At 36.9% G+C, this 12,355-nt stretch overlaps 1 protein-coding gene across 1 annotated transcript; it reads left to right on the top strand.

Annotated features, from left to right (window-relative positions):
• The first annotated feature begins 1,134 nt into the window (after nt 1–1,134).
• On the top strand, nt 1,135–10,519 carry IBSP (integrin binding sialoprotein). The gene is made up of 6 exons (XM_061191741.1): nt 1,135–1,188; nt 1,279–1,329; nt 1,425–1,502; nt 5,075–5,137; nt 9,256–9,429; nt 9,986–10,519. The coding sequence occupies exons 1-6, from the start codon at nt 1,135–1,137 to the stop codon at nt 10,517–10,519; spliced, it is 954 nt and encodes a 317-aa protein (XP_061047724.1).
• The last annotated feature ends 1,836 nt before the right edge of the window (nt 10,520–12,355 follow it).

Here is a 12,355-nt window from a genome sequence, read left to right as displayed (position 1 = left end):
TTACTTTTCCCAGTGTGTTTATGGGGAAATTCCCATTACCATTACATATTGCTTCTAAAATGTTGCCAAAACTGTCGCTCTGGAGGAGAAAGCACTCTCAGTGAAATGTGTTTGTCAGGGCAAGTGCTGGGTGTTAGTGGCTTTCAGCTAAGTTTGTTCAACTTCTACTAAAATAGGATTTTATCAAATAGAATAAAACTAAGATACGATTTCACAATGGCTTTCCTTTTACCTCTGAGGAATCTACGTGGAACTGAGATCTTGGCCTGGCTGCAAACCCCAGGACTATTCACAATGTATTCCTATTCTGAGAGTTGCATCTTCAATTCTTCCACAAAATTGACATCTCCATCACGACTATCACCCTGACCTTGGAGAGCCCCACATCCATTCCATGGCAACCTCCCACATCAGGGATGGGAAGCTTAAATGGAGCTGGAGAACAATGTAACTTGAGGAAATTTCCCCCTGATATCCCACGATGCACTCTGATAACTCTTCTCATAGAATCATCCTTAAACATGGATGTTGGGTGCTACGTGTTATGAGAATAATATTTCACATGTCATGGATCTTTTCACACACATAAAAAATATCAAGTATTCGAAGATATCCATGGGGAAATGCCTCCGAGTCTTCATTTTACAAACAAACTTTTACCTCAAAAGATATAGAGAAGCTGGAAACAGCTAATAATTGGCATAAAAGCAACCATCGGAATGTATTCAGTTTTTGCTTAGTTTTTAATTATAAACAAAACAAACAGGTCACATAACTACACTAGCTAATGTTCCTATGTCAAGGGCATCAGGAGGCTTCCACGCCCCAACATGAAGTACTGAGCATGCAAGCCCCTGGCAGTGATGAAATGGTCTTCCACTGACAAATCAGAGCAGATAGGTTAAAACCAAATATGGAACTCATGATTATTCAAATAGGTGGATAAAGTCAGTCTTCTACCACTTAAACAGAAGGAACAATTTTAGACCAAAAGCAGAAATTTGGTCCTACTTAGTCAAAGCTCTAATTGGACAAAAATGAAAACAATTAAATACATCACCTAGTATGAGGAAAAAAGGGTACATTCTTAGTTTTACTCATTAACTTTACCACTTCATTAATTCCAGAAGCAAAATGAAGACGGCTTTAATTTTGTTCAGCATTTTGGGAATGGCCTGTGCTCTCTCGGTAAGTTCTTTATTAAAAACCTATAGTTATTTCCATTTTTGTCTTTTTATATTGAGAGAATATATAATAATTAAATGCTCTTTTAAACAGATGAAAAATTTGCATCGAAGAGCCAAATTAGAGGATTCTGAAGAAAATGGGGTAATTCACCTTAGCATACTTCCTTGGCTTGACTGCACTTCCTCTAGATTTATTGCACATGAAACATGAATGTATCATTTATTGTGTTCATGCAGGTCTTTAAGTACAGGCCCCGATACTATCTTTACAAGCATGCCTACTTTTATCCTCCTCTAAAACGATTTCCGGTTCAGGTAAGTATAAAAATTAATTTTCCTTCTCACCCATTACAATTGAAAGGGAATCCAATTTAACTGTAAAACACCTAAATTCAACTCTCCCTGAAATTCAGCCAGAAAGAAAGACCACTTACTACAAACAGTTTGTTTTTAATGTAATAAAATAAAATTTATTCCTAAGTTTTTCTTGTAAAGCAGATCCACACACATAGAGAGTAAACTCAATCGGGCCCAGTCTAGAATGACATAATGAAAGCACACCCTGCAGAACATTTGAGTTCAGGTGTTTTGTCTAATTCACTGACCAAAGTGGACAATTTTATCAGTTATTGACATTTAAGTCAGTGAAAAGGCCACTAATTGCCATATTATACAGTCATGTAGCTGTTTTATAGCCAATAATTTAGACTCTTTTAATTTAGGGGAAAAAATTGACTTCAGAAACAACAAAGAGCATTAAAAAAATTCCTGAGGATCACTGGTTTGCTGAAGAGTTTCTTAACCTTTGACCTGTGTAGTTCACTAGAACAATACATCATACTGGAGCACAACTCTGATGGAAAGTGTAGATCAAGAATGCAGAGGAAAGAGAGAAATTCATGAAGCAAACTAAAAAGCTTGTGAGAAAAACAAAACATCCTTAAAATTTGTAAACAAACAAACAAAAAATAACTAAACACTAAAAATAAGAATTTCTGTTTTTACTGAGTTACCTGTGAAGAGGGTTCTGAAAACTAGAGGGTGTGGTGCTGATTTTAAATAGACAACAAACCAGAACTGTGCTATTTTTATTACTATACAGTCTGGGCTCAGGGCACCAATTATGCAGCATCTGACCCCAGTCTCCTGAGACACTAAAAGCAGTAAGGACGCTGAAAACGATGCCTTAGCACAGTGGCTTGGCATAGTATCCTGCCATATGTTGGACTAACCCACTTCCAACTCATACAATGGTAGGAAATGATCATCTTAAAGTATTTCTAGCACCATAATAATTATGCGGAATGTGTATGGCCACAGAAATATGGGCACAAATGATACAAGAGTTGTGGGTTTTCAGAATTGCCTTCCATTCTTTGGTTTCCCCATAAATAAACATTGCTCATTTGAAACTTTGTTGTCTTTCTTAAACTAAATGGAAATGATAATACATTTACGTTTTGGACTATCTCTTCAACTTTTCTAAAATATCATATACTTGGAGGTATTCCCACCTAGAAATTTTTATAGATATCTACGTGTGGCCCAATTCAAATGTCTGTAGTGAAAAGATATTAGGAGAGGTAATATTTTTCCTTACTGATAGACCCAAAGTTCACAGATTTTTAAGCAGATCTTTAATATACAAATTTTCTATAGATTATATGCAGATAGATTTATCTCAACCAATGTAGAATTTGTAAATAAGACAGTTGTTTCAAAATATAATCCAATAAAATATATCTGCTGATCCAACAGTCTGATCTGGTATTTATGATCTATCATCCCACTTTACAAAGTTTGATTTCCAATATTTTTCTCCTTACATGTCTACTTATATGTTTCCATAGCTCCTTATTATTTATTTTCTTAAGTCTGTTAAGTATTTAGTGCTCAGATTATCACCCCCAAATGCATTAAGCTGCACTGGCTTTGAAGTTCATGTTTTATTCAAACTGATCTGTGTTTATATATAATCTTTTCTAAAATACCAACTTGCATGAAATAGCTTATGTTGATTGCAAGGCTGTCAGTCTATTGTAGCTTATCTGCTTGGCTACAGAAATGTAAGTATAAATAAGCTTAACACCCTAAGCATTTTTAACTGAGGAAATTGATTTTTTTATGATTAAAATGATATTTGGTTAGTGTGTGAACTCTTAAACAGCAGGGACTTTATCTTAAATTTCTTTTATCAGACTCATCTCAGTTATCACAGTACTTGACATGGGGAACTGCCCATATTTCCAACTTCCCTTCTTGCTACGACCTTCATTCTCAGTACAATGCCTGGAATATATATTTCAGAACTGAATAAATGCAGTAGGGATAGAAGTTGGAAGGAGTATATGAAAGACTTCCAGAAGAATCAATAGGACTTATTGACAAGTTGGTAATAAGGCGTAAATGAAAAAAAAAGGAAAATAAGAAATGCTAAGTCTTCAAGGCATTTCATGCAGTTTTAAAACTGTCCTCACTGCAGATACTAATTGAAGAGTGAAATGGTTGGAGTAAGATGAAAGCTAGAGGTAAGGAAAGCTTGTAAAATGACTAAAACATTCCCATTGAGACAAAATACGCTGCACAAATATGCTGTCCCCTATATATAATTTAACTAACAAATAGAAATAGTTCCAATAGAATCTAATGCTTTATTCACCTCTGGGCTAGGGAAGGCACAGCCATTAAGGTCATGGCAGTGGAAGAGCAGGTCTAATAATTCTCTTTTCCACCCAAGATTACTCTTGGCTCAAGGAGACAAGCATTCCTTTCCTTGGGTGGATGGCTTGGCCATCTGAAGAATGAGCCCAACAGGGAGAGCCCCGAGCAGGGTTGGGACATGAATATTCCCTCACGTTGATCTCTAAACCCTAAGGTTCTTCTGCAGCTGTGTTTTCTAAGACCGACAGTACTTAACTGAGTCACCAGAATCAAAAATAAATGTGCAGAGCAGAAAATGACAGAATCTTAAGTTAGGTATCTACTTGTATACTTAGTGTCATTAAGGAGTGGCTGCAGAAAAAAGAAGGAAAGTTCAATTTGGATGAACATTGGGAGAAAGAGGAAAAAATCTCCTCCACTGTCTTAAAGGCTCAGATAACAGATGTTTAGATATACCTTTCCTTTTAAAAAGTAGCAAAGCTCATTAACTTATAATTTTATTTTTATATACAGACTCCTTGGTTTAATTTATTCTCATTCAATATGGAGCTTTTTAGAGGAATGGTACTCATAAATTTCCTAAATGAGTAAATGAATTTTTCTCTTATATAACTTTACACAAACACACACACACACACACACACACACTTCATTTTAGGCATTAGCTTTAATTAGATTAAAAGGTACTAAAAATTATATGCAAATTTAATTTCAAGTCAAATTCTAAGCTAAATTCACAAAGAGAGCTCATTATTTATGAAAATCATCCAGTAACAACTTATATTTTATAATAAGCCTAGTTATCATTTCATTCATATTTTATAAAGAAAATAAAACAATGAGATCGATGTTTTAGTTCAAGACTTGTGTTGAACTGGTTGGAGAATTCACAACTGTGTGGGCTTCAGGTTCCTTTTCTGTAAAATAAAAAAATTGGACCAGATAATTCTCATTCTCTCAGAGCTAAGCCATTCTGCCATTCATTGCTCTCGTTTTTACATACAAAATATTTCAACACACTGTCAATGCTTTCGAGGTTAAAAATGGAGTATTTCAATGCATATCTTGATCACTGTAAAATGCCCCTTTCTTTCTAATCTTGTTTTGCATATGTCCAATCTCCTCATAGCTTTCTCACAGTAGCATGAGAACTGTTCTAAGTAAATAAATATGTATGTACATATATATTCATATGTCTATGAATTCATGTATACATTTTTTTTTAGAGCAGTAGTGACTTGTCTGAAGAAAATGGAAATGATGATAGCTCAGAAGAGGAGGAAGAAGAGGTAAGGAATTTCTGCAGGTTTTTTCAAAGCAAACCGGGCAGGACAAAAAACAAATAGAAAAGTAGACTCCTGTAGTCTACACTCAGCAAATAGAGATTGCCAGGTTACCAACTGCCCACAGTCTTCTATTTTGGACAAGGAGAATACTATTTAAATTAGGATTAAATAAAATGACCTGCTTAAAACACTATTACAGTTTGGGGATAAAGTTACCTGTAAGTTGTACATGAATACAAAAGTATCTCCATTTTAAGTGGAAGAAATGTAAATTCTGATAGAAGGAAAGAAAGTTTTATTTACCTTTAGGTGGATAGAGCATGATGGTAAAAGACAAATATATAATAATCCTAAGCTTAGTGCAATACTTGTTTTAATGACTAAACTTTAAAAATTCAGTTTAATCAGTGGGTAGTATAAGAAAGCTAATCTCATATCCTCTACCGTGTTATTGTGATTCATCTGCCTTTCTTGACTCACAAAGTAGGGCTGTTCTTTCTGACTGGAGTTTTATATGTCTTTTTGCCTACTAATAAAATTCATGTTTTCATAGAAATGCAAATGCTCAAGATGTATAAATACCTTCCTATATAGCACTACAAATTAGTGTAGTTCATGGCTAAAATTCATCTATATAACTTGGAAATTGTGCTAACATGTTTATAACTGACATGCTTGCCCATAGAAACATACTAATTCGGTACATTTTCCTGGGTAGTCAATTATAGCTATCCACTGGTTTGGGAACCTTCTAAATTCAGGTATTCTTAGATGCTATTTATGAAGGGACAATGACAGTCCAAAATGGATAAACGTCTGCTCTCTTGAAAACAAAATGGTGTGAGAACTTTAAAAGTGATGCATAATTAGTCTGATTTTTTTTTTAACCATAAAAGTAACTTTTTTAGTACCACAATTTATCCTAATAGCTTTTAAAGGGGTACCTTAACAAGAATGTCAAGCCAGTGCCAGGAAAAATGCCACCTACTATATCCCACAAAATTTTGCCTGGAGTTCCACATAGTAATCTTACACAAGAACTAAGCTAGGGTAATCCATTCAACCACAGCTGCTTGCTGTACAGAGATCGTAAAATTGCCTTACCAGCTAGATTTCCCAATTAGACTGCATATCTTTTGACAATGGTTCTTCATTTGTTGCGATGGTGGTTGGGATGGAGAAACATTAAGGTTCCTTTAGAACTCTGATGAAATCTCACGTACTGGATATTTTACCAACAATCTCTGAACATTTCTGGTCCTCCCAGAACTTATCTGCAAACTCCCCATGACCCAGGAGACTAGAGACCACAGGTAACAATCCTTGCTTTGAGGATGAACAGTGCTGTACCCTCTTTTGCATCTCTTCACACTGCCCAGCCCAGTTTCTTATACATATATAGTGCCCAGTCAATATTTGGTGGTTTGGTTTTGAAACTTCAGAGGAATAAATGCTCCAAAGACCATTCATTCAAAGTGATAGTGGAAAACTGGATGAATAAACCTGGGAGTCTTCCATCCTGAAGAGAGTTTAGAGCCTCTTTTTTCCCCATCTCTTCCCTAAAATTTCACTGGCAATTCAGATTAAATACAGAGTCTCCAGGAATTGTATTCCCATGAGAAGGTGCTTAGGCATATTTTCTATTTGGTGATCATACATTTTTTTCCCCTCTCCTAAATTATTCAGTCTCACATTTATAAAACTTTTATTGAAATATAATGTACATAACACAATTATCATAAGTTTATAGATGACTGAAATTTCAGAAATTGAACACTTAAGGGTAACCAGCACCCATAGAAAAAAGCAGCACATGTTTTGTGCTCCATTCCATCCGTTAACCCACCACCACCAAGGGCAACTGCTATGTTTACTCCTAACAGATAGAGTGTTTTTGGCTCTTTTTGTGTTCCATACACACACATACATACACGTATGGAATCATGCAGCATATACTCTTTTGCATGTGACCTCTTCCACTCTCAGCTTCAGAGCTTGGTTCATATGTTTCTATAGTTGAAAATCGTTCATTCTCATTGTCAGTATTTCATTATGTGAATGTACCACAATGTGTTATCCTTCTGTTGAAGGGCAGTTGGGGAGTTTTCAGGTTGGGGCTATGACAAAAGAGTGCTGCTGTGAACTTCTAGTTCTCCTTCTGGTGAACATATGCATTCATTTCTGGAGGCCACTCTACCTAGACATGAAATATCTACGTCGAAAGGTCTGCATATGTTCTTCCTGAGGAGATGCCACCAACAGCTTACCAAAGACGACGTACTAATGTAAACTTCCACTATCCATATATAAGCATTCCAGCAGCTTTACATTCTCACCAACACGTATTTCTTTCAGTCATTTTAGCTATTCTGGTGGGTTAATAATACTTTTTTTAAGCACAAATGATTGCTACGTTTTCGATTCAAGAAGATATTTGAGGTCTCGTACCCATAAAAAGACTGACGTACTTTCCTTTTTAACTTATTGTAGTAGAACAAGTACTAGGAAAAGAAAGGGTGTTGTTAGGAGAAAAAGGAGAATCCTATGAGTTGGGAGTTTGGGTCTGTAGTCATGACCCTGCTGCTAATGAACTGCCACATCTTTGACCTCATGTGAGTCATTTATCCCACTGGACCTCAGGTCCTTTACCTGTGAAACAACGGTGCAGGACCCAAACTGTATCGTCTCCTACTCTAAGGATATTACCTCCTTCTTCCCTGAAAGATTTAGTCTGTTGGACTAAAGCATATAAACATGAAAAAATAAATAGTATGGTGTTAGTGTGATATTTGACACAGTTAGCTTGGAGACTGTTTTGGGGTGGACTCTAGTAGTCCCAAGAGTTCATTAAAACAGTGGAATTTACAAATCTGATGAAACAAACATCGTTTGTTTTAGTAATAAGGCAGGCTAAATCTGGCTTTTGTTTGTTTGTTTTGAAGTCTTAAAATATAGGATGCCTAGTTAAAGTTATCCTAACGTCACAATCTCTTTAAAAACACATTGAAATAAATTCAGTTTTCCAGTACTCATTTAAAGTAAATAAATTCTGTGTATGAATTCCTGACTTCCAATATTAGCTATGAATTACTTTGAGAGATTAACTCCATCAGCAAACAATTGCCTAACAGCAGGGAGTAAAGGCAAAAGAGTAAAATGTTAAAGATGATAATAACATTCATTCAGGAGCAGTAATTTTTAAAAAACATCTTCCTGCAATAACATAATATATCGCTAAGGATTTCTTGGAGCGTTCGATTTCTTCTTTGCACAGAAAAATTGTGTGTCAGATGCCTGACATCTTTTGAATACTGCACACAGCTCAAAACTGGCTTATATATTGGCAGATGGATTTTGAATTTAATATGTCTCTTTTTCTTTAAATACTCCTGAAAGTAAATGAAATACATTCACTTCTTTTTGATAGTAAATACGACATGCAATCAACTTGTTTGAAGAGAGGGGCTTCTATAAAAAATTCTTTTCTGAAAAAATATCCTGGGTATAATGTGGACAATTCACATAAATCCTCCTTGTCATCAAGAATGTCATGGTGCACAGAAAGGGCCCAGGTTTTTTTTTTTAATTAGAAAGATACAGTGTCATCACTTACTATGAGACCTTAAACAAGTTTTTTAACTTTTCTGAGCTCACTTTCCTTTTCTAAAGGGTGTGAGTTACAACCCTACCTTAAAAGACTGCTCTAAGGAATTAAAAAATAGGTATAAAGTTCTCAGCTTATTTGTCAGCAAATACAATAATTAATGAACTATCATGTCGTCGTAGCTATTAACAAGACTTCAAGAGCCTAAGCCATGTATTGTATGATACCATATAGTCAGATATGCTGAAATTATTACACAAATATTTTTGAATTGATTAAACGGAATACACAAATATCTAAAGCACACTATAGTGAGGTAAATAGTATGAGAAAACTTTGAATTGAGTTCTGAGAAGTGAGAAGTGCGGCATAAGAGGAAGCAGAATTGTCAACACTGGGTGACAAGCTGGCTGAGGGGTACGGAGAAGGTTTTTTCCGATAATGGTTCACGACTTCAGCAAATCTTGAGTTATCTTCTAGCTTAAATACATTTTCTTGCTCTGGACACTTACCCCAGGAGACTTCAAACGAAGAAGAAAACAACGAAGAGAATGAAGATTCTGATGGAAATGAAGATGAAGAGTCAGAGGCTGAGAACACCACCCTTTCCATTACCACACTTGGTTATGGAGAGGAGACCACGCCTGGAACAGGGAATATAGGTCTAGCTGCCATCCAGCTTCCCACGAAGGTAACAATTCCTCCAAGATGTTCAATCTGCTCTCATTGCTTTACTGAAGTCTGAGGTTATCCTGACACTCTACACACAGTATTTTACATTATCTTCATTAACTCAATGAAAAAGTAAGAGCAGGTACAATGTCCCTGTTTACAAATAAGGAAAGGTCTTTCCCATGGAAGTTCTCTTCCCATGTTCTTATACTTTCAATATTATCACAGAAGACTAAGGACAAGCATCTTAGCAATGGATAAAAGGTCCTGAGAGATGCCATAGCATTTCTGGGAAGAGGATTCCAAGACAGAGAAAGTGAGTAGCAAAGCTATAGAAAGCATCTCCCACAGAGACTTATTTATCAGGTACCTTTTTCTCCCTCAAAACCCAATGACAAAGGTACTAATTCTGAATTTTTAAAAACCCACCAATTCTTTTGTAACTTAAATTGGCTTCAATTAAGAATTACATGTAGAACAAGGCTGTCAGTACAGCCTATTTTGGATGAAATAATGGCCTTGAGTTTTATGTTTTTCACACCTAAATTTGGATTCCTTCAAACTTTTCCTTATAGGCTGGGGATACAGGAAAGAAGGCTACAAAAGAGGAGGAAAGTGATGAAGAAGAAGAGGAAGAAAATGAAAATGAAGCAGGAGTGGATGATAATGAGCAAGGCATAAATGGCACCGGCACCAACCGCACAGAGATAGACAATGGCCATGGCAGCAGTGGTGGGGACAATGGAGAGGAAGAAGGCGAAGAAGGTGTCACTGAAGCCAATGCAGAAGGAACCACAGTGGCTGGAGGGCAGGACAATGGTGGCTCTAAGGCAACTACCTCTCCAAATGGTGGATTTGAACCGACAACTCCACCCCAGGATATCGACGGGACTACCCCGCCACCATTTGGGGAAACTCCCACCCCTGGATATGAGGGGGAGTATGAACAAACAGGCACCAATGACTACGACAATGGATATGAAATCTACGAAAATGAAAATGGAGAACCTCGTGGGGACAATTACCGAGCCTATGAGGATGAGTACAGCTACTATAAAGGGCGGAGCTACGACGGCTATGACGGTCAAGATTACTACTACCACCAGTGAAGGCCCAGACTGGGATGAATTCATCCGTTCTGGCACTTTGTGTGGTTACCGTTTTCAAAGTTCAACTCAGGAAGGTGCCATATAACACGTGTGCATATTATAATGTGGAATGGCGCTGCCGTTCCAAAGTGGTTAACCAATGCATGAGATCGTGTGTGACTGAATATTTTGAGGTTGTAGTTCTATAAATAGTGTTTTTAACGTGTTTGCACTAACTGCTAAAACATACCCTTTGTTCGAGAGGTGCTTCTTAGAAGAGATTCACTGACATTAGTAACACTGTATACAATAAATGTGTAGTTCTTTAATCGCACTACCTATCCATCACTGTATATTAGGTTTAATTATCATCCTCATGTATTTTTATGTGACTTGTATGTATATTCTATCTATGGGTTTTATCACAAATAAAAATGCAATCCTTCAAATGTGTTGTAATTAAGAAGAAAAATGAGAGATTCAGAATGAAAAAAAGTGAGACCAGTGGGATGACGATTCAGCTAAAGTATGAAAGCTTATTTCCTCTATGGTTTAAAACTCAGAAGGACGATAGACATTTTTTCATGGATAAATCAACATAACTAAGATTTTGACATGCTTGTGGGCGAGCTCAGCCATATATATCAGGGAAATAAACAGCTTTTATTAGAGTTGCCAGATTTGACAAGTAAAAATGTAGGGGGCTTCCCTGGTGGCGCGGTGGTTGGGAGTCTGCCTGCCAATGCAGGGGACACGGGTTCGAGCCCTGGTCTGGGAAGATCCCACATGCCGCGGAGCAACTAGGCCCGTGAGCCACAACTGCTGAGCCTGCGCGTCTGGAGCTTGTGCTCCACAACAAGAGGGGCCGTGGTGGTGAGAGGCCCGCGCACCGCGATGAAGGGTGGCCCCGGCTTGCCGCAACTGGAGAAAGCCCTCACACGGAAACGAGGACCCAACACAGCCATAAATAAATAAATTAATTAAATTAAAAAAAAAAAAAATGTAGGATGCCTAGTTAAATTTGAATTTCAGATAAACAATGAGTAACTTTTTAGTATAAGTATGCTCTATGCAATATTTGGCATTTGGGACATAGTTATACTAAATAAATGATTCATTATCTGAAATTCAAGTTTAATTGACTGTCCTGTGTTACATCTGGCAACCCTACTCCTATTGATTTGGTTCTAGGTGGCGTGGTGGTGGGATGGGGTAGAAAACTCTTACACATACGCACAAACATCAACCCACCATCTCCTAACTCTTTATTTTGGAAAATGCCAAGCCTTCAGAAAAGTTGGAAGACTAGTACATGAGCACCTAAATTCACCAATGGTTAACATTTTGCCGTATTTATCTCTTTCTGTTTCTGTGTGCCTCTCTTCATATATATACACTTCCTTGCCAAACCATTAAAGAGTGATCGCAGACATCATGGCATCACAATGTTCACCCCTAAATTCTTCAGCATTTAGTGTTAGAACAAGGAATTCTCCTACATGGCTGCCATACCATTCTTATTCTCATTCTCAAGAAATTCAACCTAGATATGATAATATTTTCTAATACACAGTCCATATTCAAATTTCCCCAATTATTCCAAAAATGTAATTTATTGCTAACTCATTTAATCCTCACAAAACTCTGTCAGGTAGGTTTTATTGTTATCGCCCGTGTTATTGATGAAGGGGCTGAGGCACGAAGAAGTTGAGCTGCTTGCACCAGGTCACAACGTCAAAGCAGCAGCCTAGCTTTAGGATCTGTTCTCTTGACCATTAGCGTATAGTCATTAGGAATGCTATATTCATTAGTGTATATTCATCAGGAATGGATGTTCAGCCATGAGTGGGCAGGAAA

Source organism: Eubalaena glacialis, chromosome 5 (assembly GCF_028564815.1).
Source record: "Eubalaena glacialis isolate mEubGla1 chromosome 5, mEubGla1.1.hap2.+ XY, whole genome shotgun sequence".
Classification (NCBI taxonomy): Eukaryota; Metazoa; Chordata; class Mammalia; order Artiodactyla; family Balaenidae; genus Eubalaena; species Eubalaena glacialis.
Note: the sequence above shows the minus strand (reverse complement) of the source record. Positions and strands in the feature narration are given on the sequence as shown.

What these genes read in the sequence shown, in the direction of transcription:
- IBSP (XM_061191741.1), top strand. Translation starts at nt 1,135, where the DNA reads ATGAAGACGGCTTTAATTTTGTTCAGCATTTTGGGAATGGCCTGTGCT. An exon ending in AGGATTCTGAAGAAAATGGG is followed by an intron (nt 1,330 to 1,424) that starts GTAATTCACCTT and finishes GTGTTCATGCAG; the next exon opens with GTCTTTAAGTACAGGCCCCG. An exon ending in CAGAAGAGGAGGAAGAAGAG is followed by an intron (nt 5,138 to 9,255) that starts GTAAGGAATTTC and finishes CACTTACCCCAG; the next exon opens with GAGACTTCAAACGAAGAAGA.